We start from the raw sequence: 27,142 nt of genomic DNA, 5'->3' as shown, positions 1-27,142 counted from the left end.
GCCAGACGTGCTTCAATGTGGTGTCATGCTGTCTGAGTATTGACAGTGGCCTTTGGTACTTTGCGGGTCACAAACCCAATTAGTTTTTTTCCGTGATGTAATAATTAAACTCATCTTACTCCTTTACCAGACAACTTATTTAACTGGAAGCTAAGGGGCCAAAGTGATTAAATGCTGTTAATTGTTCTGCATTTTCACCACCCAAACTGAAAGGGCTGTGATGCTGAGCTTACGATGGGAAAATTGCTCCCACTTATCCTGGCTCAGCTGATGATGATGGCAGGGTTCTGATTGGCTACTCAGTAAGAGGACAGTGACACGTGGCCTGGTTGAGATTTTGTGAAGCAGAACCTCATTAGGTCGAAATGTGCAGTGTATAAATGTGTAAGTAGTACAACCACTTTAGATAAACATCCTTGCTTTTTCATAGACCAGACCATTCTCCCAGAAGACACACCACACACTCAGACATTGTCTTGTCAAAAGGATCGCCATCCAGCTAGTTTGTTTACTACCTTCAGATACCTTCAGTTCCCACCCTGTAGACTCTATGACCAACCCATTTTAGTTTGAAACAATCCATAACGCTACACATCTATCCCCAGTCTGAGAGCTGTACTCGCTGAAACCCCATCCATCTAAGTGCAACACTATTACTCACATTTTCATAAGCTGTGCGCAGAGCTAGTAAAAATTTGACAACAACCTGCTTATTTAATTACTCTGCCTGCTGTGATGTAATTTCATTATTGTGTTGCTTTTATAACAGTTGCAGTGGAATCATATTTTCCCTTCTTGAATGCTGTCAGTCCTTTTAACACAAAGAGGGTGATGTCATGCATGCCCCACAAATCGAAAGACAGGCTGCCCTGTAAAACCAGATTTTCTCCTTCTTTGGCCTCTGTTCTTTTATATAAAAAAACACACAAAAAAACTGTTGAACTGAGACACTGCCTTTTTCCATTATTTTCTACAAACTCTAAATGTGCCAAGTTAATGTCTTGACCAAATATCTAGTTTTAAGACCAAGTACCTTGTTTCAAATTTTTTAAACAGTGTGCTGCTTTGCACAGCATCTCAACTGTAGTCAGTTAAAATACATTCCTTTAGGGGAGCTCAACAACAATTATTTTCTTTAAGATCGATAGCAGTGTTAAACCTTCCCAAACAGACTCTCCATAATACTAATAATTTGTGTCCAACACCAAACTAGACACCAAAATGAGAAAGAACACCGCATAATATCTGTAGTCTCGCACCCAATCTTTTGATCTAATATACGAAATTATAATGAATAATGATTGTTAAGACATCTAAGGACTTTATCCTGAGAGTTGAGCTCCAGGGTTTCCCTGGGCTGCCCCAACCTTATTTTCCTGTCTTCAGACTGTATTTACTGAGTAAACAACAGAGATGTTCAGTGGGGTTATAAGGTATAGTATGCTTCCTATTCATGTTCACATTACCTATGACAGGAACAAAGTTCATGCAAATGTAGCCTCTTCAGTCGGTTGTTGGTGTCTTATATATATATAATACAAGACTATTTTACAGCACAAAGGAAAAATATACAAATGTTAATGTAAACATAGCAAACACCCCTTGGGCAGAACTGTACACACTGCTGTATGGTGAATTAGGTCTAAATTATGTCTGTGTGTGTCACCTACTTCATCACGGCACTGTGCACTATCTATCTATAGTTCTGGGAATCTGTGCGTGCGTCTCACCGACATCTTGATCACTGACTGCATCACGAGCACTATGCACTAAATACTCCAATGACGCCTGGGGTTAAAGTGCACAAGTGCTGGGGGAAGAGAGGAATTATATACTACAAGAGGATTAGAAGAGAGTTAAAGAAGCTGATGGCTCAGGTACCGTCTCAACCCCCTCCCCCTCCCATGCATGTAAAGGTCCAGGCCAAAAGACTGAAGCCATCTCCAGCAGGGATTAACTTCAGTGATAGTGGAAAGCAAGGTCATCAATGAGAGGTAGACAAACCAATGAGTTGCATCAACCATTATTAAATTATACAATAATAAAACAATAAAATAAACGTCCTCCTTAATATATAGGTTTAACCTCGCTCTAATGGTGTTCAATAGTAATCTGTTAGTCCATTAGTTCATAATGTGTAGGCTGTATTAAAACCTGACCCAGGACTAGAAGCAGACCAAAAAAAAAAAAAACTTCGGTTTGGACCTTTTCTCTCTAAATCAACATGCAGTTTAATTAAGCTGCAACATGCTGCCTCAAACCCAGCTCACAGTTTAAGTTGGCAAAGTTGTGCAAAACCTATTTACAGGGGCAACAAAGACAGTTTTATGTGAATACAGGAAAGTAGAGTGAGAGGATAATATTTGGAAACAATTTTATTTGATTTCTTTATTTATTGAGTGTAATTTCTGAGCTCCTCTGGAACTTATTTAGCATCAAACGTGTGGCGATGTGGCCTAGCGGTCAGACAGGAGGCAGCCAGAGGTTTTCTGGGTCTGAGATCTCCAATGGACAGCTTGGGAGCATGATTTCTGGGCAACCCAGCAGGAATACTTCCAAAAGCCACAGACAGGCGAGAAAGGAGAGGAGAGCACAGCATACCCATATCTAGTGTAGCGCCTGTACAGACTAGTATAAAAGCTGTAAAAACTGTTACTTCTTGGAGGAGTCAATAAGAGTGAACCTGCTCTGTATCTTTAATGTTCCTTCCTGAAACAGTCATGTGTCCGATGGGTTGTACTGTCAAGACAATTATTCACAAGACCTCAGGACTCTGTATGCTCCTCTAAGGTCTTGTTCAGAACCACCTGAGTCCCCTTAGTTCTGAGATGAGGCTACACACAGTTTTGCGTTGGTTAGGAATTGTGCATCTATGGTACTTAAGCTGATGGCAATATGGGCTCCAACAATGGTGGATCAGAGCTAGGCCAAAGGAGAAGCAACCTCTTCAGAGAGCTTTTATAACACATCCATTATAACCCAGAATAGCCCATTTTGGAAGAGTGCCTGCAGTGTGTTTACATAATCTCCTTTAATTTGTGTATTAAAACAGTGCTACAGTAAGCTTTTGTAATGAATCTTTAAATCAAATTAAACTTTCAGCAGTAATAGGACAGGCGTTTTTTGTCAGTAACTACTACATATTTTAGTGAAAGATGAGCTATCAATATTGAAAATGCAGTTGTTGGGACAGCTCTACCGGAATATTGGAATGCTTTAACTGATCAAGAATCATTTTAAAAGCACTATGTAAAACAAAGCAAAACCATTGATAGCCAACAATGACTACTGTACATGCACCAGAAAAACGGAATTCTGAGATATTGCTTTGCTTATCTGCAAAACATACACAACCTCACTCCAGAAGGATTTGCCTCCAGTCTCTCACAGAGAAGGTATCACTCCACAAACTAAACACACCAAATCTATTATCACTAGCCTACTGTAATACAAAATACACTTCTTTCTAAATATTTTCACAGGCCCCTTATTGGGGGATAACTGTAAGCGATTTTCATCAGGAGAGTTGTCATTGGACTGATCATAAAGAACAAAACACAGAGATGAAATTCAGGACTTTTAGTAAATGTTATTCTGTATCCAGCTGAGCTAAGTGGGGATGGTTCCAACTCACTGTAGTCTGTTACAGTGAAAGGCATGTCGACTCATGGAACCAAAATGGATCCCAAATGAAAAGTTACCGTAATACCTCTGAGCCAGTGAAAATAACATTTTAGACCAGTGAAATAATCTCAGTAAGGATGAGGCTCAAATAACTTGTAGAAGGCTATACAATTTTCAAAGCTAAACAACAGAAAGGTCCAAGAGAAGCTTATGCTTGTAAATGGTTGTGATTCAAGCTGTAGCAAATAGCAATGGTATCTTACCTGGCAGTAACTGTAATACTCCTCTTTTGGCTGGACACAGATCTCTTAGGGTTGGTTCACCTATGGCAGGCTCTCACACTCGGGGTGGTTAGGATTGCGCTAAAAATAAGAGGAGAAGACTTCTTGCTCAGTACCTCAAGACCACAGTGAAAGCATCCACCTTCTACAGCAGCTCTCAGAAAAGGCTGTCTCATACTAATCCTTTGAAGAGATTAAATGAAGAGTGATATTATAGATCAAGTATAGATCTCCACTGAGGCTGTCTCCAACCGTGAATGTACTTTTTAGTGCTTCTCCACTGAGTGGCTCACATCAAGAGCACCGATACATGCAGTGGTATACACACAAAGAGAGAGTGAGAGACAGAGAATAAAAGAGAGAGAGAGTATAAAACAGAGAGAGAGAGAGAGAGAGAGAGAGAGAGAGAGAGAGAGACTACTCAGTCATTTACCAGACTATGTACACTATATACCAGAGAGAGCAAGGTCTGATTCAAAGATTGTTGCAAGATTAACTGTCCATGCTGTATATACCAATGCAATCAATGAATTCATTTTTTTGGTGATTATTCCTAATCCAGAAAAATAGTTAGGTTATTGCTTTGCATATAAATACCCAACAGTAGAGTAGAGATAGATCCATCATTATTTATATGATAAATGATAACGCATATAATTTGTTAAGCCATGCATCACACCAGCTAATCAGGGTGAATAAGGAATGTACTCCTCTGTAGCAACAGGCAGCATCAGATCCACTAGAGTAGTGTGTCATGTAATTGACCAGAAAAAACTCACTTAGAGAGTGAGTTCCAGAAATAGCCTTTCAATACCCAAAAAAAACACACACACACACAGAGAGGTCTCTATTTCCGAGTTATGCAGTGCTAAAAACAACGTCTGTGCCTTAGAACTGTTGCTATTTTTGTTTACCACCGTGCCAGAAATACCCTTTCATTGGGAACCTCAAGGAGAAAGGGGAAAAAAACCTGAGGAACATGGATTCATTAGAACCAGAATGTCATGTGTCCTTATCCTACACTGATGACTATCAAGCCAAGGCTACGGCACTGTGTTTTAGTCACACTATCCCAGTTTTATTCTGCTGAAACGTTGCTGTGGCATAAAATAAATAGAATAATGTGACAGATATTTCATCCAGTTAAAGCCATTGAATGCTACTCAATGTTGAGAGCAACTTTTCCATTCACATTGCTCAGTCATCACGATGCCAGTAAATCCTCTACCAAGCATTGACGCAACCTCTACTGCAAAACGGTATTCATCAAATTGTACTCATCTAATTACATCTGCGTGTTGGGTAAAATGCATTTGATTAAATGAGATGGAAGTACATCACATGCTGATTGCAAACAAATCAGTTGATGGAGGCATAAGTGAATTATATGATGTGGAAGTTACAAGCAATATAAGGCACAAGAAATGCTTTTAAATATGAGGATACTGATGTGATATCTAATTTTGAATCCCAGTTGTGTTGTCAGGTCTGTTATTGGCAATTGGCTATGTTGTATAAAAATGTCTTGCAATATACAGAGTGTATCCCTAGTGGGCGTACCTTCCCAAATTCATATGAAGACTAGTAATCTAACTCTGTATATACTCACATATCTGGCATCTGCTCTTAATAATACACAAGGTCATGGGATTATGACTACAATTATTATTATTTTTTTACATTTAGAATTGTGACAAAGGAGTGGTTTCTATCAAATATTTTTAATGAAAGTCATAAGAGTTTTATTAACCTCAAAACGTACATCCGAGTCATTCAAAAGCAATGAAATGTTCCCTTTCAACTAATTCAATAAGATAATTGATTATAGATAAATACATAACCCCATACTCACAACAAATTCAAGTTTTAATGTAATACCGTATAACAGAGAGTTAACAGGAATAATAACACAGCTCTCTCGACTGGCCATTGTGACGGTGATATATATTCACAGTGAAACAAATTAGGGGCACACATGGTCTCCGAAGTCACTTTCATGACAGCGTACCATGACCTGATTACCTGTCTTCTGTAGCCTGTAATTACTAAAGCAAACAGACAGATTGACACTAAGGATAATTCAAACTGAAGTCTAAGGACTGGTAACTGTTGATGAAATATGAAAAGGGAGATGGGTAGATGGCATTATCTTTAAGAGACTGCATACATAGGTCTTAAAAAAGTAAAAAGTCTTTGATCCTACGTCTTGTTAGTTGCTTTGTAACTCGTGACCATGTATTTTATGAAACATACACAATCCAATGTGTTAGGTATACTATCACTTACAGTATGTTTTCTGTTCTGAAAATAATTTTTCATGCACAAATTCGAAAATGTGTTCCACTGCATTTAATTTTGGGGGATCGATGTAGTTACTTGGAATACAGTAGGTTACAGCAGTAGCCCTGGTAGAAAAATGTTCAAAAATCATACGAATAGACTGCTCCACTGCTGTCATCTAGTTAAAAGCTAGTAGTCTACCTTTATTACCTATATTAGTTCACTTTAGATAATGGCACACAATTATTACATGCACAGCAAAGTACAGTTCACTCAGATTAATAATTACAGGGGGCATACATAAAGTAATAATAATGTTTGTACATGTCAAACATAAATTAAGGCATAAATACAGACAGGCTATACTAGTGATGTCAGTTTAGGATGTACCTTAAAACTAATTTGCAATCTGAATGTACTGCAAAGTAAAATCTCAGAAAGACTAGCAAAACACAGCGGTTGTCTTGTTTCCTCAGCCCCTCTCAAGCTCTCGCTCTCTACACAACGCTATGTGCAAAGATAACGCGTTTTGTAACTTACCCTGTTCCCCTCCCAGTCCTTTTCTCGATAAAGATATATTTTTATCAAAGCGACTCCAAGAGAGAGAGAGTTACATGGGCGTAATTTCACTCACGTTGACACTCGTCTGCTATTTTTAGGAAAGCAACTAACAAACTCAGAGAAGCAGGCTCTTGTCATTGCGAAGCTCCTCCCTTCTGAACAACAGCACCCTCCCACTTGAGTCTTCCTAACGGGGGAATAACCTATTACTACACTGAAAAGCGTCACAAGTTGAGACGAAACAATGCTCTTAATGTTTTTCCACAGTTACATCGACAGTAATTACTACCATAATGTTGAACATTGTGGTAGCCAAATATAAATAGCTATGCCGTGTTTTATGAAACTTTTGCCTTGTTGATATTTAGTTAAGATATGGCAAACTCCGAGGCTACTCATCTGCACTTCAGTTTTAGGTAGGGCAGTCACTGTAGTTCTTTTAAACATGCACCTACTTTGTGCCCTAACTGATGCATGTTCCCTTGTAGATGAACACTGCGAACAAAGATTGTCCATGGCCGTTGCAAATGACATCAAATACGGCGCCACCTGGAGTTAAGAGATTATTGACATGAGCATATTTCATTTAAATTCGCACTGTTTAAACACATGGGAGTGTGTATAGTTGCTTTAAAGCAACTATACTATTACCAGTGCTTTAATGCAGAATGTGTCTCAATGGCATAAATTAAAGCGACAATACGAACTCCTGGTCAAAAAACTAAAGTGGACTCCTACCAAATATCATTCCATAGATTTTGTAATGTAACCTTTCATTCCTTCCAATCCCACATTGTCAAGTGCTTACTGTGTGTAAAACCTCAATCACCCAGGCCAGAAGTCACACTGCAGTAACCCCAAATCTTGGTCCGGGCATGTGTGTTTAGGGAAGAGGAAGTCAGACAGATATCCTGTGCCTGTCTGTGTGCTGCTGGTCTGTTAGTGTTGATTCCTCTCCACACTCACAGCAAGCTATGTATCTGGTCCCTGTCTTGTTTATAGTCAGCTTTCAGATGACCAGATCATTCCTAAATCTTACGGCAGCGGATATAATGTCCCCGGAGTGGGCTATAAAATATTAATATTAAAGACATTTAGCTGCACATACACATTTTGACACAAGGGTTGGGACAAATTCTCCTGGCTCTCATTTGATTCAAGGATTAGCCAAGCTATGCAATTTCTCTTGACCCCTGCACTTCTCAGATGGCATAAAGACAGAGGGTCATAAAAATCCAGTATTCTTATTGAAATAATTGGCTTTAATCACTTTAATCACAGGATTTTTGATTGATAATCATACCCCAACTACTCCCTGTTGACAGGATTTAATAACGTGAAGTTCACATCCTTTTGTAGAGAAAAAGTTGCTTAAACAAACCATAAAATTCTGCCTCCAATCATAAACTGGTAAACCTGTGTGCACTTCAATACAGTACCACAATTTGCCATCCACTGATTATTCCTCGTTTCATTTTTTTTTCCTCCTTCCATTCTCTCCACTGGAATCTGTTGGCACAGGTGGACAGAGGGAGACACAGGGGGCTTGAGAAACATCTGCTTGCCCGTCACAGGTAACACATTTCTGTGTCAGGAAAAGGCATTATGGATTACAAATGTTTGCTTTGCGATGATTTATGGCCCTTTCTGGAGACTGCAAGCTGGACATGGCAGGATATTGTTCAGAGGGGAGGTTATACAGACTGGCGTATAAATGGTGAAGCATGGAGGGAGGGGGACTAGGCAGAAGGGGGTGGAGTATCTCATTTGTATTGTACCCAGGATGAAGTTTACTGGCACTATGGTCCTGAATAATATTGATGTTTATCTATGGAATATATTGTGTTGTCTCTGTACAGCTGAGTGTCTTGTGAACAACATCTAAACTTCTTGCCATGCACTGTCCCCAGGAGACACATATCCATGAGTGAGATAACTGTCCAACTGACTGTCAATTGCAGTCATAGCAGCGAAGAATACGGAGGAAATATTGCAAGAAAGAGATTCTTAACTCCATGCTCCATTAGCATCTATGCAAAGAATAGTCCACGTGAATGAATTTATGATCTTGGAAAGTAATTACAGAGTAAATTAGGCATACAAAAAGTTAATCTACCAGAGATTAATCTTTATTCTAATAACCATTTGTCATTTTTCTTATTCAAGTGCAGTACTGCCATCGTTGTAACTCTCCTGGCGAAGGCCACTGGGTTTTCTTAACACACACTCATTGTTGAGTCTCCATTAAAGTTGTAAAAGGTAAAGCTTGAGTCATTCAGCCTAAGGCTGTTTTGTTGGCTCTTCACTCTGACAGAACCCTTTCTCTGCCCCATCCTAACTCTCTGCACTTTGCTTTATCTGTTTTGTTTTTTCCAAGGCTGCTGTTTAAGGTGACATTGAAGTCACTCACAAAGGAACCTGTAAGTGTTTGTTTGTAATAGGACCTGAGCTTCCTACAATAGAATCAGTTTAAACAAAATCATCCTGTTATCGTAATTTCATCTTTATTAAGAGTATATAGTATGACTGTTCCTTAAGATCAGTACTAGTGGATCAGTTTTCATGCGTGGAATTCTCTGTGTATGCACCTGTTCCCTAAATTGTCCAGATCTGGCCACATCCTCTCTTTGTGTGCAGTACCATGCTGGGGTGTAAATAGTTTTATGTTTTGGAGTCAGAGGGGGATCCCAAATAAACCACATCAAAACCTGCGAAAACTAACTAGCAGCTACAATACAAATGTAGATCAGAAGAACTAGATTATGCCGTGACGTGACCTAATGGTCAAACTTGAACAGTACTCCCAAAGGTAACTGGTTGTTGAATATTATCTATAGTATTGCCATATACACACTGTTTCCTGCTATTGTCCCATTGTGGGGTATAATGAAGCCAAAGTTGACCATGACGACATCGGTTTTAGAGCTGGCTGAGAGTAAAGGTCAAAGTTGCAGAGTGAGCGCTCAACTCTTTGTTAGAGCTGTTCCTGCTGTCACACACACACACACACATGGACAGACACACACACACATGTACTCTATATCATTCTCTTTCCCTATTTTCTCTCTCTCAAACAGACATTAATATGCACATACACACACACAAACAAACACATCCATTGTATTTTTCAGCCCCATAGGGGAGAATCTCTCAACCTCTCAACCAATGGAAACCAGAGGACCAAATCTATATAAATCCTGCTCCTTGGAGAGAGGAGCAGTGCAAAAAAAATGACGGTCTGGCATACCGGCACTTTCCACTCATCTATCAGAGTTAACCGGTGAGAAGAGGGCTGGCTCAAAATATCATGAGATTCTACAGTATACGTAATGTAGTTTAACACCCTCAAATCATTTATCACTTTGCGGAGTCAGGCTCAGGTGGGTGTTGCGGCTGAACCTATACTGAGCTTTTATATCTATTCTACCTGATCCATTCTTTGAAGGAACACTGTCATGCTCACATAACACATACACAGCATCTGAGAACTAGCCTAGTGTCCGCTTTCTCTCCACTTGCACCCCACATATTTAACTAACCATGCCTGAAGTTACTCCTCTCACTTCTTTTTCATTCTTGCCTTTTTTGGTCAATGAGGGCCAGGGGTGTCAGTCTGTCTCTTCCTCTGCCAAACATTTGTGATTCATTTGGTAAAGAATTATCTCACCCCCGTTCCTTTTCAGAAGGTTGATTGCTGATTTGTATTTCCTCATTCTGCTACCCCTTTACCCCTGTCGCTCCGTCACCCCAAATAACTTCCCTTGGCAAAGACAAGATCCTTCAGATCCTTCAGCAGCACATGAGCTCATTGCGGAGCCTGGCTCAGCCTCACAGTTAATATGCATTTACTGAAGTTTCAAACAGTTTCCAAACATACTGTATATTCTAAACCAATGGGCATTGTGTATAGTACAGTATTATTATTTTGTATACATACATATATGTTGAGGTGAGATACAGTTAGTTTGGAGTATGTCCTTTTTGCCTCTCAACCCAGACCCACCTCATGGCTGCTCTTGTGACCTTGCCAGTGTGTCCGACACTAGCAACCTAATACCACAACACACTGTCCCCCAGGACACTTAGCCAGGAGTGAAGGTGAGAAGCACATTAAGGCAGAGTGTGTGTGAACGGAATAGTAATTGTGACATATAGGGGGTTGGTTTGATTAACAAACATCAGGAAATCTGAACACTATGCTAGATTTGGTTTCTCACAAACTCATGAACTCTAAACTGCTATTCACTCCTGCACAATCAATTGCAGTCTTAGATAATTTAAGACTAAAATGACAGTGAGCAATCATGACAAACACTAATTTTCCTTATGCAGATCAGTGGAGTACAGAAAATAGGCACCATGGTAGCAACCCTCACTGGGACTAGAATGCCTTCTGGGAATCTGAGTTTCCTTGGTGCTCAATGCAGAATACTTGTGAACTTCCCTGGTCAATTAAAAGTATTTAAAAAAAGGTTGTATTAATGTTGTCTTGATTAGGGACCCCAATACACAGTAATACTGTAGGTCAGCCATTCCCAACCTTTTCCACTTTGCGGCCCACTGGCATAGGGCCAACTAACAACCCATCCGTTGACTTACTTCGCGTTTCGTGGCAGCCAAACAGCTCGCCTTTACAGCAAAATTTGAGGGGAGTCAGATGGCTGAGCGGTTAGGAAATCAGGCGATTGATCAGAAGGTTGCCGATTCGATTCCCGGCCGTGCCAAATGACGCTGTGTCCTTGGGCAAGGCACTACTTGCCTCAGGGGAATGTCCCTGTACTTACTAACACTAACCCTAACCCTCTGGATAAGAGCGTCTGCTAAATGACTAAATGAAAATGTAAAATGTATTTGAGCGATCAAATTTTTGTATCCACTCTACAGTCAAGCATTCGCGATGTTTTTTGATCATACAATTTCAAGACTATGTTGCCAAAACCTGCAGAGCCCCATGCATGGTGTATCGATGGACAGGCTACAATCAGGGTCAGATTGATGTCTTGGCTTTGTCCTTCATAAAAAGATGCCCTAGAGAAAAACACAATCTTCGATTCCTTTCATTGTTCAGCTGCAGAGGACCGAGAGCCGTCCTGGATGTTGGGACTCTGGACTGGAAGGTGTTTGGTCCTGATGTGGCAAGGTCGGGCTATAAACACACACACACAGCAATCTGACCAGTGCTCTTCTCCAAAAACAAGCATATAAATATATGGAATACGTTTCTGCGTGTGTGTGAAATGCTTTTCTACAACTCAAAAAGTAAACCATGGGATATATTTGCAGCATGTTGAAGACCCTCGTGTGTTGTACATGATATATGACTAGGACTCTTTCCATCAATGTTAAACATTCATGATCTTTATTGCAAAATGCAAGAAATTCAAACAAAAGAGAATAATCATAACTTGGTATTGTATAACGTAGTAATCATAAACATACAATATTCAGTTAAACAAATGAATGACACAAGGCCTTCACAGTGCAGGAATCCTGAAAATAATTCAACTCAGACTTAACCAATATAATACAGTAGGATGCTTTACAATAGGTAGTCTTTGTAGTTGACCTAATCATGTCAATACTTTGTTGGCTTTTTTGTCTATATGGCTGTGCATTAATGTGTCATGTTCATGCTTGACAATTCCTCAAAAACATTGAGTTGCCAATTCAGACATAGTGTATCCAAAACAATAACTTGCCAGGACTCTAGCTTGACAATTCTTAAATGAGAGTTAGTTTCTCTTGAGCTGACTGGTGATTCTACAGCACCACTAAAGGCTGTTTGAATCTTCGGTTACATTCTTAAGACTTTCACAGAGCTTTGCTGCCCTCTATGCTGTTAGGGCATGTGGAGTTTTGGGTCTTGATATTAACAGACGTCTTTTAAATTGGATCCTGTAATTTGTGGCCCATTACAGTAAAAGGAGATAATTCTTATGAGTTTGATGTGTATAAGGCATGGTGTAAAGTAGAAAACACAATATGAAAAACATTCATTTTTTCACATCTGGTTAACAACTGACAATTTTGAATAATTAAGAAGTCTAAATTAGTGTTGAACAACACTCAAACATGAAATTCCATTCATCACAAACATTTTGCTTATCGACATTACTAGGAGAGGTAAAGAGAAAGAACGCTAAACCTTTGGTTTTGAAGAATATATTTTCAGAACTTTTTTAAAGGGGTCTTATTCTAAACAGACATTGCAGTCATCAAAGGTTTAATCAAAAACTTCCTATCAATTTATTCAAAAAATCTATAGAAAACCCCAAAAATAGATCTTCCATTATGAAAAACAAATCACAATTGTTTGCTCATTCTTCAAAACTTTACTTCCGCTTGTGAAGGACCTGTAGAGTAGTCTTCCTTCTGTGAGAGGAATCTTACCAACAGACTGCACTATGCTAAACCCCATGGCTGGGGATTAGGGTATTACAAACAGTATATACTTTACTGTGATGTTGTCAACTGCAGACATGAGATGAATCATTTATACATATTCAGGCATTTCAATTTAGCATACCATCAGGACTAAAATTATTTTCAACTGTGAGGTTGAGAATTAAAAGTGCAGTTAAGACTTGTCTATGACTTGAATCCATTCAGTGTTCAGCTTTCCCCTTCACCGTGTCAGTGAATGGATGAGGTTCAAGTTCAATCCTTCATCTCTCCCCACACAGAGGAAGTGGAGATGGGAGAAGCATCACTGTCCATTAGTGGACTCAAAACAGGCTTCCTTCTTACTGGTCAAGGAGACCGGAGCTGGCACCAATGGAGGTGCTTACGAAAGGGGGGAGGGGCAAGCGCCACAAAGTCATCCCTGGAGGTCAAACGTCCGTACACACTGGCTGGAGCAGCAGTAGGCCACGAAACTCACTGTGGTCCTATGGAGAAAATAGATGCCATTTAACAGACTTGCCAACAGTCAGTGGAATATGAATCCCAGGTACAAGGATAGAGTGTGCTCCTACGTATAAGTCCCTTCGTGCTTTGACATCATGATGAGACCAGTGTTTGACCATGGTGTTGCACATGATAGCAGAAACAGCGGGGGTCTGAGGCATATATTCTCCAGACTCTAATCACCTCAGCCCTCCATCTCCCCGTCTCATTTAGTCAATTAGACAGCCCCATAAATTACTGTATGAACACCCTCCCCCAACCACCCACGGTCCACTCCAACACAGACAAGGAAGCTACGTAGGCCAGGGCTGTACACACTGATTATACAGCACGCCACTGACTCTGGCTCTGCCTGCCAACACCAGCGTTTGGAGGGGGGAGGGTGGTGGGGGGTGTGGGCGTGAAGGCTAGCAGCAGGCTAGTAAGTTAGCTAGCTCTGGCTAAGTGACAGTAGACACTAGGAGGGTATGTGACAAGCCTGTGGATGCCATTCCAGTGAGGAGATTAGCTTGTGGGTTGATGTGATATACTGCGTCAGCAGGACGGGGGGAGAGAGGTGAGGTATCAAATCGTGAAATACTGAACATTGGCAGGTTGGTATAAATTTAAGGACTCTGTGGTTAGTCCTACAGTCTATACTGTCAACCCTCCATACAGAGACGTAGAATATGACACTAGCAGGGACTGAGAAAAAAAAGCCAGTTATTTGCAGAGGTTTAATTAGAAGTTGTAGTAACAGTAGTTATACTGCAATTGCTACTAACTTTCTACCACTTTTCAAGGTCTTGCAGTGAAATCCAAAAAGGATTTATTTGACACACACACCTTGTACTAACTCACAGCGGGTGGCAGTGCGACAGAGCTTCCCCTGGCAAAGCAGCTCTGTCAGAGGGAATCAGCCACGACAGCCTTCCCTTTCAATTAGCCTGCCTGTCCCTGCAAACCTGCCCCCCACGCCAGCCTCGCACTGAGCTCTGGCAGCGGGGGGCACTGGAGAGAGGGCTGGAGACGGAGGTAGAGAGGGATGTGGAGAGAGGAAGACAGAGGTACAGAGGGAGGTAGAGATAGAGGGAGGATAATATTCTCTAGCACCAACCACAGTCTAGGTGGAGCACGTGATGGCGAGCGTGCAGGGTGTTTTATCACAAACCGAGGGTGGCAGAGAAGGATAGTACAGGGAATGCTGAGCTGAAAATGAGCCGGCGGCACTAGAGGAGTGAGGTGTGAGATATGAAGCTGGAGAGGAGTGTTTGTATATGCATGTGTACAGACAAGGGGAGGGAGGAGAAAGATGCATGCGTGTGTATGTATATGTATACGTCTATCCTGTATATACATGTTTGATGTTTGAGTTGTCACGCCTGTGCTAATCATGCACTTCCACAGCCCCAACCCCTCCTGGTGTGTAGCGTACCTGCGGTGCACCCCAGCCAGGGGGGTTTCTCTGAGGGGGAAGAGCTTGGGGTAGACGATGGTGAACATGGGCTGGCTGCAGCGGTGACAGTGACCCAGGGGGCACAGCAGTACGTCCAGTAGACTCTTCGGCAACAGGAAGGGCGGCAAGACGCTTAGCTCTGAGACGCAAGGAAACAACAGCGCTAATGTTAGCTAGCTCATTGTCATTCTACAACTGCTGTGCCTAGGAACATTCCAGACAGGTGTCACTGCTGTATGTTGCACAAGACGATCCAACACAGTGCAGTCAACACAATAATAAAATGTTTTCAATAAAAAGATCTTAAAATTGTACCAAACTTTCATTGGTGTAGACACACAATGTGTTACAAAGATGCTTGTGGTAAGTCAGCCATCTCAAAATGTCTTCTACAGAACACTGCTTTCTTGATGTGGGTTTTATGCAGCTATAAAGGACTGCGTGACATTTGGACAAAAAAAAAAAAAAAAAGCAAACAGATTCTACAATCTGAAAACCTTTTCTACTGAAGAATGTAGCTCGACCTACTGAGAATATTTTGCGGCAAAAAAATTATAAAAATCTTTGCAGCAACAATGGAGAAATTTAGTTATGAGTGAATCTTCTTCTGGGACATCAAAGGCCATAATGAGATACTTTCCAATTCTTCTTTCTTTTCTTTCTTTTTTTTTGGAAAAACAGAGTGAGTCAGATGTATGGTTGAATCCTAAAGAGCTGACAGGGTGCAACGCACTACCCCAAAGCAAAATAGCACTTTGTCAAAATCAAACACACTTCCAATTAAGACTCAAAGAGAAGGAACTTCTCACCTCTTTGGAGCTGGAATAAACGAGTGAGGCTTTGGTGTTCAGACAATCTACATGTGAGTTTGGAGAATAAGCTACAGTTTAAATGGGTATTCCGTCTACATTCTACAGGTTGTACATAACATGGGCTCCGCTCACCCTTGGTATGTTGGTGGTAGATGTGATACAGGGCCCTGATAGAGAGCTCCTCCAGAGGAACTACTCTCTCTGTCTCAGAGCCTACTGTCTTGACCTCAGCTGGCAGGGGCACAGCCACCTCCCCCAGGGCCAGGGAAAGCAACTTGCTGTCTGGTACCTGTGCTGACAAACCGCATCTGCACAGAGACATAGCACAGGTTAAAAAACAAAACTCCAACATAATAATAATTAAAAACAAAAGAAAACAACCTTGCTTGTACTTACCCACTGCAGCCAATTACTTTGTTGTACAGGTAGGACGGAAGGCCTTTGAGGTGAACGTTGTTGTCGACAAACACAAACTGCAGCTCCCGGGAGCGGCCCAAATCTGAAGGCAAAACAACAGATGGTAAAAAGTCCAAAAAGAAACATCCTTACTGTGCTGAGCCATCGCCATCATCCTTATGGAGCTCCCATCAAGATCTCCACACAACCAGAGAGGCCTTGTGTGCCGCGAGAGGGATCCCACTCGTCACGTGTCGGGGCCGTGTGAGAAGCACTCTCCTTTCCACCTGCATCTACAGCCTGGCTGGATATGCAAGGCTGACTGTGGGAACACTCTTTGCCCTTGATGTAAACTTGAGTCGATGCTATCCTTGAGTGTTCCTCTGGCAATGATGTAGTGATATGAGATCCTTTGAAGATGTGGGGGAGGAGATGTGGGCCTACACCCACCCACCCACCCGCACACACACACACACACACACACACACGCTGCCCCCCACCCAGCCGACACACACACCTTGTCCCTCCCCTCCTCCCAAGGCCCTTATTAGCATGCTTGGCTCATTATCATCCTCCCCCACCCCCACCCCCACCCCCCCTGGGCTGCCTCTCAGCACCTCACAGCAAGGGGGCTCTACGCACCCGCAGCTTCACCCTGGTAACAATCCCATCCACCGCCTTCGTTACTGAACTCACCCGGCTTGTGTCATTAGCCCCAGCCTGGAGGCTTCGGCACGGGTGTTACTGTGCTGAGAGGGAGGCGAAAGGGGAGTGTGGGAGAAGGGGAGGAGAGGCTGACGGCCAGGGAATCCATCAAAGGGGGTGGCAAGCGAGAGATGCTCCAATGCCTCTTCACCAAATTACAGCTATTATGTCAATGGGGAGATTACCCAGCTATTGTAATGGTGGCTATTAAATACCTATTTGGTAACTGCCAAACGGTCCCATTTAGCTGTCAGCACTCAGAGTCTTGGAAGTCAACTATATACATAAAGGCCAGAAACCGTGGTGTTTACATGCTCCAAACTTCTGGCTCTGAGTGAGTGTGGAATTGGCATTTGGTATTGTGCCTTCTCTATTTAGCGCGCACACACACACACACACACACACATCTGTATTCTACAGCAGAGAAAAGCAGTCCATCTGTGAAGGACTAACAGCAACAAGGCTCCTTTTCATGTGGCCTGTAGCGCTGCGGAGGGCAGGCAGTGTCTGAAGCGTTTCCACCACGCAGACAGGCAGGCGGGCGGTAACCAGACTGGACAGATCAAAGAGCCTAGACCCAGGACGAGCCCAGAAGATACCAACACACAAGCCCAGCACGCACACGCACACACAGGGCCCCTGGCTGGAGCAGTGCTCCCTGACATCACACCATTAGCATATGCCGCGCACATGGCTGACGACGAACAAAGATCACTCTGTGCTGAAAAACATCCCTTGGTGAATGTAGACAGAGGAGACAGAAGCTTGGAATATGCGTGTAACGTTCAGATTCCTGCTTGTCATCATGTACCACAGCATGCTGAGAAATAGATTTCATAGGGCTACAGACACAGCACCAATAATGTTGAGATAAGGCCTGTTTGCACATTACATTATTAATTTACCATTTAAAAAACCTCTCTTCAAAGGCCTTCATCCACAATGCTCACCGCTATCCAACAAAATCCCATGTGACGCTGCATAAAGCCAGAATACTCTCAGGGAACATCCAGCTTCCCCCTTTACTCAAAATGTGATGTTTTGAAACAAGGACTTGATCCACCTTATTTGGCAATTTAGGTTTATTCATTTGAAGATATTTATTAAATAGATGTATAAATGTAATGGTTATTACAAATATTAATAGTCATGGATGCTATATCATAGAAACGATATCAAATACAATATATAATAACACTAATTTTTGGACAGAAGTAGCCAAAAATACAGCATAAGATCCCAAACCACCGAATTCCCCTCTAACCCCTCTCCCACCAATCCCACGGTGGCTTACCCAAGGGCAGCGACGCCAGGCAGTTGGCAGCCATGGAGAGCTCGTTGAGGCTCTGCAGCTGGCAGAGCTGGCGGGGCAGGCCGTGCAGGTGGTTGCGGTCAGCGGTCAGGCACTGCAGGGACAGGCACTGGTGCAGGCGCTCCGGCAGCCAGCTCAGCAGGTTCATGGAAACATCCAGAGTCTCCAGCTCTCGCAGGTCCCCGATTTCTGGAAGGCACCGCTGAGAGGTCAGGCTTAGACAGAGACCGCAGCAGACATCGAAGCTGTGTTTTTATGAGTGATGAGGTGGACTACTGCGTAGTGGAGTAGTATGTTTTGGGACATTCAGACACATCGCTAACTCGTAAAAAAGGAAATGAGGGCAAAAGAGAAAACGAAGCGTGCTTCCGGTCGTACCCTGTTGAGAAACAGGGACCCTGTTTATCCCAAAACAATGTGTGATAATGAGACCAAAGTTTGTTCCATAGAACTTCTCACTGAGGGTGAATTCGTAGGGATCGACCCCCTGTGGAGAGAGCGTGTCCACAGAGAGAAAGAGCATCTCTCTAGCTCGTTAACGCCACTAATGAGGACTGGTGAGAAAGTGTGAGGTACAGAGTAAGAAAAGACTGTCTTCTATGCTCCTGGTCAAAAAGGTAGCCTATACCGAGTAAATAAACATGACTTCACTGGCAACCTTTTATCACACAGCGCTAAGACTAAAGACTGCAGAGTAAAATCATACCTCAAATTCTATTCTGTGATTTGCATCATGTCTGGAGGGAATCTTATAACGTGCTTTGCTGTGTTTACTGTAGCATTTATGGGGTCTTCTGTCAGCCTTTACCCTCTGTTGTCATGAAGTGTATTTACAGTACAATGGATTTACCATTAACAAAAACAATGATCATGGTGCTTTTATCAACTAGATTTCTGACTCAGCATTTGTTTCAGTCAACATGCCTTGCAATGCAATAGAAATAGTACTGTTCTACATACAACATACAGTGCTTGCTAGTTTCCCTCAATCTTTATGTCAGCTACCTTGCTACACAAGGATTGCATGCAACTGCCTCATACATAAATAACATTCCTCATAAAATATGCATACTAGTATACTTTAAGACTGTGGTACTTAACAAGATATTTACAAACAGCACTTCACCTAAAACTATCGCCACCACAAACATGCATATGAGCAGAGATAAGGGGTGACATACAGAAACTGTTAGAATGTTATCGGAAAGTAAACGGCCTGCCCTGTACTTTATTCCCTTGAGCCATAGTTAACTCTTGAACATCCCTGTAGTCTTGCATGGCAGAACAGTCTGTTTTAAACAGATTTAAACAGTTAAAACTGGAAAAAATAACACACTATGTGTCTAGCAGGAAAATGTAAAGGTTGCACGAGTTCAGAGCTCTCAGTTGGCAAACAGACTTGACACCAAAATGAGGTAAAGCGATTGGCCGGTTGCCTTGGTGGCCCATTCCTTCGTCTGTCCTCCCGGTTGCTCTCTTACCCGGTCTACTCAGACACACAATGTTCTTTACTCTATAGTGAAGAAGAAAACACCTCGGCTCCTGTAAAGTGAGCGGCAGTGAGGTTTGTTTTGGCAAAGGAAGCCTACTGTGGCCTTACTTACTAACCAAAGATCAGAAATGTGGTCACAGGACTTGAGATCGTCCAAAATCTACGGACAGACTCCTTAGGCATTTGTGTAATGTGTGTGCCAGTGGAAAACACTAGATAACTGAAGGTCATTATATTTGGCCTACCAATCACATTTTTGTTCATTGGTAAGAGTGACACTTTAAAATCATTTGCAAGCTTAAGCTTTCAGTCAAATTACATCAAAATTCTTGATTCAACAAATCTTCTCAGTAACTAGATTAAGATGCATGGGATACATCTGCCCCATATTGTGTTAGGGATGGTAGCAAGGTCAAAGGAGTCCATTTCTGACCTCTGCCTCCCACCTCCAGCCACCTCCAGCCACTGTCAGTACCCAACCCAGAACCCTTGGCTGCTGCTAAAACAACACAGCACTCTTTGGGCGTCTGCCTGACATTCCGCAGGCCATTCCTGACTGCATATTTGGGCTCACCGTTACTAAATTAGGAAAGCAGAGAGTGAGGTGTGTTGTGGCCAGAGGAGAGGGGAAAGGGGGAAGAGAGGAGAAGATGTTGGCTGAAGGGGCCTCTCTGCCAGCCCAGGCCTGGGCTCAGACACACCAGAGGCCAGGAATAGCCTGACAGAGGGCCAAAGGAGCTCCCACTAGGAGGCTCTAACAAACAATCAGATGCTGATGACACTGGTTTAATCTCTGGTCTTGGTGCGACTATCAATAAATTAAATTACCACATAGATCCTAGGTCCAATTGCTAGTTTTTGGAATAATAACTGTGTTTTTTTTTTAAATAACATGATGTTTAGATACATTGTGCTAGAGAGACAGTGAGATAACAATACCTGGAGGAAGGAATTTGAGCTGGTTATTGGCCAGTCTCAGATGTCGTAGTGAGCGAAGACGACCAATTTCTGGACAAATTACTTGAAGTGCATTGTCACTAAGATCCAAGGACTGAAGCTTGGCTAGGTTCCCAATAGCTGGAACATATCGGAAACAAAGAGAACAGTAGATTTTACATTTATAATAATAATAAACACTGTCCTGATACTAGTGTGTGAATTAAAAACATTTATTGTAGGAGCCTCAACAAATGTTGCTACCAAGGGAAAATAGAGAAGGATTTACCTTCAGGAATGATGACTATGTTATTGGAGTGAAGATACCTTAAACAAGATAAAGTTAATTAGTAATGTTTTACATTCTGATAAAGCACAATGATAGCATGTGGAAGGGAAAAAAACAATTGCTTTTTTCAGGCAGTACAATTCATCTCTAAAACCTCTGGCGACATCTACTGGATTAAATGTAAAATACTGGTCCCCAGGATTAATTCCAATCAGCTGAACAGTATGAGTATAGAAGTGGATAATTTCCAATCAGAGCCGATACAATAAGAACGCAATTCCCTATTAGCACGTGTGTATTTTGCTGTCTTATATTCCCAGTAATGAATTGCATGTATTACATGAACAATATTATCCACTTGTGTCTACTTAATATTGTGTTAAATTGGTACTTACAACTCAATTAAATTTGGGAGCTTCTGTGCAAGACTGTCAGGCTATGGAAGAGAGTGTTAAAGTTAGAAGGAATATTAATAAAAAAATGCCTCAAATGTCATTTTCATTAAACCACACTTTAAAACACTGTCGTCCATGTCAATTTCACACCAGCGTAGTAAGAGAGTTCCTCTTCATGTATAGCCTCTCCAAAAACTGCAGACCCTCATCCTTCAGGAGTTCCACGGGGAAGATGTTCAGGTTTCTGTAGTTAAGGAACAGGTTCTTGTGGCGCTCCTGTTTGGCCACAAATATAGCCTCGTGGAGTTCAGAGGCCATTTCAATCGAAAAGCCACTTCTGAAGAGGTGTTTCTGTCACACCTTCTAAATCACTGTCATGGCCTACAACAAGAAATAAGTAGCCATGCAAAATTTAACACACAATCATAGAGAAGTCACGCGAGACTAAAATGTAGACTGTGACATTCAGCAGTGACGATTACGCTGCTGGATTGTAGACTGATGCAAGGCCAAGGTCAAGAGATGTCCAAGGGACATTTAAGATATGTGCCTTTGACATTTTAAAACGAAGTAGGACCTACTATCCAACAATTCTCAGCTGTTTCTTTCAAATGTAGGTAGACTAGCTGCTTGTAGCTAGCTTGCTGACTGTGGTTAAAAAGCCTAAAGTTGATTCATGTTCTACTTTTCAGCCTGTATAGCCGGCACTCTGTTGAGTTGGTCTTCGTAGCTACTACAGATAGGATAGCTTAACTAGATAAAGACAGTAGCTAGCTAGCTAATATAACACTGGAAAGGCTGTACGAACCACTAGCTGCGTCGTGTCGATTCAATAAAAAACATATAGCCTACGGCTAACTATCAACAAGCCTTGCGATCATAAATAACAAGTCTTTTGCGATGTGTGTCATACACTAACTCCAATTCATACAGTGCAAGTAGCTAGGCCTGTCTGCAGCTACGAGGCTAATGTTTACCCAGGCCAAGACAGCTAACCTACAGTAGTAGTGCTAGCTCGCTATGCTACGTTTCTAGACAGTCACTCTATAACTCATGCAAGTTTAACAGTAAGTATGCATGCAGCGAAATATCTTGACAGTCTTACCTTGTTAAAAAACAATACATTATTACATTTTACTTCGCCCCATAGCCTATAGGTTCTGCTAGCTACTAGTCATTTCATCTACAAACTTGACGCAAGTCGTCATTTCTGGTCAAAACCACTGCCGGTCGATGTAGTTTTTAAGGAATCATGTCAATTATTTTGAAGGACCACACGGGGGCACTCCACAACATCCTGAATGTGCAATAACGTCCAAGGTTCAGCTTCGGACATAATTTTTGATTTCGACTAAAATTGTAATCATAAAAAAGTAAGTATGGCATACACTATTTGTCATGCTATTTAACTTTTTTGAACAATGAATGGATCCACGGAGGAACTACTAGCTGTAATGCAATGAATCAGGCACTGTAGGAAAGTGAAAAATAGGTCTCATTGCTGTCAGTGGCATGGTGGTCCTCTCAAAGAGGTAATGACCTGGGCCAGAGAGCCAAGTCAGCTTGCAGGGTCTCTTTGTGGATGTTCCAAGTGCATAATTTGCTTAGTAAAGAGCAAATTCTTATTGGGTTCCAATTGGGCAGAAAACAGCTAAGCTGGCAGCAGTCCTGGAGTAGACCAAACAGGGAGAGAGGTCCCATTGAGGGCCTAAGGCCACCCGGCCACAAGTCCATCCCCTATGCAGATGGTTTTCAAAGATCTGAAGAGAAAGGATTGGTATGCTAAAGTAAAAAGAGTCCATCCCCAACAGGCATGCTATTGTAATTGTTTCGAGATGTGAGACAAGTCTTGTAGAAAATAAGGGCTAACCAACCAAATTGTTGCATACATTTTTATTCAACTTAAATCTAATTTAAATGACTAGAAAAAGAATGAATAAAGAGAAACTAAACATTCTCCTCTCCTTCTGCCATTTAAAATAAACAGTTTATTTCTCCCAGAATGTAAAGTATTCAGAATATATTGATACCAGGAATAAATTCTTACAACAGAATATACAAAAGAAAAAAATAATTGAAATCTCTAAAGAATCATTTCAATATAAACACAGGAGTTTTGTATGAATAATTTACACACATCAAATTCTTGGTAACAAATTGGCCATTGTTCGTAACAAAAAAATTAAATATATACTGTGTATATATATAGACAAGTGTCCTGTTTTCAATGTCAGCTCTATATGATGCTCTCCAGTGGTAGAATTAAGCCAAATAAAAATCAGACCACTAAACATTGAAATAACCATTATCATAACTTCACGCCAGTGACAACTGGCATTTTAAAGACCATAGAAATCCACATCACTAACGCGGCAAGATTTCGAAGAGCTGTGGCACATAACAGTGAGGGAATAAGAACACCAAGACAACCGTGATCCCAACGAATTCACACTCAGGTTTGACTCTTGAGAATGAGAATTATAACATTAGTTCAGTCCACTGAAAAATAGGCCACCCTTACAGCACTACAGTTGAGTTTAAATCAAAACAGGAAACAGGAGGAGTACCAGACAAAAACTCCAGCCTTTCATTCATTTTTTATCATTTTCTATTAAATGGAATAGACTCCAGTGGAAAAGTTCTGATGCAAAAATGCCATGTGACAGTCCCTGTAAGTCATAGCTAGTCATTCTAAGTGACGAGGGATAGAGGAGTGAGATGATGACATAAGAATGAGTAGCAAAAAATATTGTGTGTGTGGGGTGGCATAGCCATTTCTCCCTTTGATCTATTGTCTGCCAAAGCACATTTTTTCTAGGTCCTTCAGTGGAAGTTGGCTACTACATTAACCAACCTACACAACAAATAAGTCAGTTATGAATTAATGAAATCATTAATGCATTTATGAATTTCACATGTATCCGGTATACTCATCTTAACCTTTCCAAGATGTACTGTTGCAATGGTGTATTACATACATAGAGTGTAGTTGCTGAAGATTTCTAAGAGAGACATTATGGTTAAACCATTCCAAACAGATACATCAATGGCACTTTCTATGGTGAAGTTTTACCCAAAAATGAATTCCATTTGGGACATATGATTAATGTTATTTTTAAAATCTTATTTGAAGAAAATGAAGGCCCCTTTGTGACAAAATGCAGGAATGCCCAACAGATAAGCACTGTTGGGTCAATTAATTATGAAAGACTTTCAGTACAAACTCTAGAGATAGTACATATTCAAAACCCCGGGCTGACCCAGGGGTCTCCATCTTATTTTAACTATTATATGGAGTGTGTCTATTTCTGCACAAGTTTCCAATAAAACCGGCAAGCTAGCATTGATTGCAATTCAAAAATTGCTCAATAAAGTTATGTAAACTTCACTTATTCTTTGTCAAAGGACTACCCGTAATCTACTGTAGATGTGTTTTTATAGTAGTAAGAAAGAAAGAAAAAAAATGTTTTTTTGTTGTTGTTGTTGTAAACGGACATTCACTAAGCAACAGGCCAACTTACTAATCATACAATAGAATATGGAAAAAAATACAATAAATAGCACGGATGTCTATACTTAAAGAAAACTTAAAGAATACTCTACACCTAAATGTGATGCACTTGCAACCATATACATAACGCAAAAACACGAGCACAAAGCTGGTGATCTGGATTTATTTTTTCTTTAACAAAATAACACACAAAAACATTTTCCATCCAGCAATGTGCCACTCTACCAACCCCAAGTTTCATTGCTACCCTCCATTTATTATTTCCTGGAGCCTAATCTTTTCATATTAAAAGAAAACAAGAAAGAATTTAAGTGCTTTGTGTTCAGAACGGCCAGACTTCAATAGACATGGACCGCAAACCCTTTTCTCAACATTTCTTCCAAGTATTTGACTCTTAATTCTCTAGAGCTCAAATCTCTGGTTTGAACCATCTAAACTTTGGACAAAACGACTCAGGTGCTCTCAAAGTTTCCTCACCCATTTTTTGTTAATCAATCTGAATATTTTGAAAATCTGTGTCTGGTTGGTATAATATACTGTATATGGATAGATATGAACCCAAAATTGCCTCATTATCTCTTTCCAGTATCATCTCATATTGCTCTACATGTAAAGGCCTTTGCTTGATTCAATAGGTTTGAAGCAGCAACATCAGCAGCAGCAGTAGTAGAGTAGAGAGATTACGGGGGCAGCCGAGGAGTCTCCTTCTATTCCACTCCAAACACTTCGGCCCTGAGAATACCAAGACCCATGATCAATGGATCTAGTAGGGAAAACGGCCTAAAACCCATTGTAATGGTACCAAAAAGATGCCTGTGATAGATGTCTGTGGTAGAGGTGAATGAGGGCGTTTTGTTCTGGGATCTGGGTGGCTGTGTGCAGAGACCATCTTTGAGAAGGGTACTTTGAAAGAATATAATGGTGGGGTGAGTAAAAGACAGTGAGGGGAAACAGTGTTTTCTTACTGGTGAGACAGAAGCAACTGCAAAGAAAGGAAACCCGGACTCAGAGAAATAAATTTCTGTCCACAACCTTCCATGCCAATCTATTTACCCACCATAGACTACATGGTAAAATATGGTGTTTTGACCTCAATATATTCTGTTTACTAGTAAGTACAGTTTGCTGCTTCTATTAATGTCGGGTAAACGGATATAACCTTCCAGAGCAGGGGATGTTGAAACTAACACTCTGACCCATAGACACCAAATTCCCATCCTTGACTGTGAGACACTGGCACATTCTTAGAGTATCAAGACACCTCAGCATGTGGTGCAAGATTAAAAGGTGTAGCTCTAGCTTTGAGAACATACCACTTGGGATGTTACAGTCAATACATGTCAAGCTCACACATACTATCTTTGTGTCTATAACGTTGTGTCTATAATTGTTGTGTCACAAGCTTAGTTAAAAAGGTAAGGATGGCTAATTGTCAATAATAATCATCTTCAAGGCAACCCTCTTCTGGGCCAGTACAAGACACAGTGACTGTTGGATGCAGAATGCATAATACCATGTTAAGTGTTTACCATGTCAAACTTGAGTAGAATACATCATGAGGGTATCTTCCTTTGTTTGGGGGCCATTTTCTGGAAATGGAGCTAGCCACAAATACGCCTTGCAGTTTTTAATAAATAATTGACATTAATGGTGGTTTGGTTCTCCAAAGCTGTGTCTGCACAAACAATGTTCACTTTAAACTCAATAAACTTCATAACAGCACTGGAACATACAGAGCCAACACGGTCACACACATTTCATTGCCGTTTCTTTTCTTCTTTCAATGAACATCTTTCTAAATCCATTTATATACCAAAACAATTTCCAAAAATAAAGTTTACAAAACTCCTCTCTTAGCCAGCTGTATAATCCGAGGATCTGAGGTTGTGGGAATGATCAATATGTGCAGGAGTGAGGAGGACAGGACTGGGGGAGACATAATGAACAAGTGTTTCTTAACTTCTGCATTGACTGTCTCTCCACTTAAATGCCAAAGATAGGATGCATACAACTTCAATATCAATGAAACTGCATAGCTTTTAAAGGCCAATCGTGTCCGTGTATCATAAATGTCTCCGTGGCTCCACCTCCCCACTCCAGACTTGTGTCGTTTTCTTTATATTCTAGAGCTAATGAGGTCTATCAGATAAGAGAGAACAGTACTGTCGTGAGGAAAAAAGTGAGATGTATTGTCTTTTTATACACAT

At 41.2% G+C, this 27,142-nt stretch overlaps 2 protein-coding genes across 4 annotated transcripts in view; both read right to left on the bottom strand.

Moving 5' to 3' along the window:
* The window catches only part of LOC124481980 (myocyte-specific enhancer factor 2A-like), a 33,993-nt gene extending 27,090 nt beyond the window's left edge, over nt 1-6,903 (bottom strand). For 2 of the 3 annotated variants that reach the window (XM_047042299.1, XM_047042298.1), the window contains exons 1-2: nt 6,726-6,892; nt 3,888-3,986 (exon numbers count right to left, since the gene is read on the bottom strand). The gene's annotated coding sequence lies outside the window, so the exon portion shown is untranslated. Of the gene's footprint in view, nt 1-3,887; nt 3,987-6,725 lie in introns of all 3 variants that reach the window. The other variant, XM_047042295.1, reaches the window with a different exon arrangement.
* A 5,179-nt stretch (nt 6,904-12,082) lies between these two features.
* lrrc28 (leucine rich repeat containing 28) lies at nt 12,083-22,634 on the bottom strand. The gene is made up of 10 exons (XM_047042483.1): nt 22,530-22,634; nt 21,575-21,805; nt 21,425-21,465; nt 21,030-21,067; nt 20,744-20,881; nt 18,295-18,501; nt 16,296-16,398; nt 16,032-16,207; nt 15,067-15,226; nt 12,083-13,633 (listed from the first exon to the last, which is right to left on the bottom strand). Exons 2-10 carry the CDS (start codon nt 21,740-21,742, stop codon nt 13,564-13,566), a joined length of 1,101 nt encoding a protein of 366 aa, XP_046898439.1. The 5' UTR covers nt 21,743-21,805; nt 22,530-22,634; the 3' UTR covers nt 12,083-13,563.
* Nucleotides 22,635-27,142: the final 4,508 nt, after the last annotated feature.

This window comes from Hypomesus transpacificus, chromosome 19 (genome assembly GCF_021917145.1).
Source record: "Hypomesus transpacificus isolate Combined female chromosome 19, fHypTra1, whole genome shotgun sequence".
Classification (NCBI taxonomy): Eukaryota; Metazoa; Chordata; class Actinopteri; order Osmeriformes; family Osmeridae; genus Hypomesus; species Hypomesus transpacificus.
The sequence above is the reverse complement of the archived record's forward strand: the minus strand, read 5'-3'. Positions and strand labels throughout refer to the sequence as shown.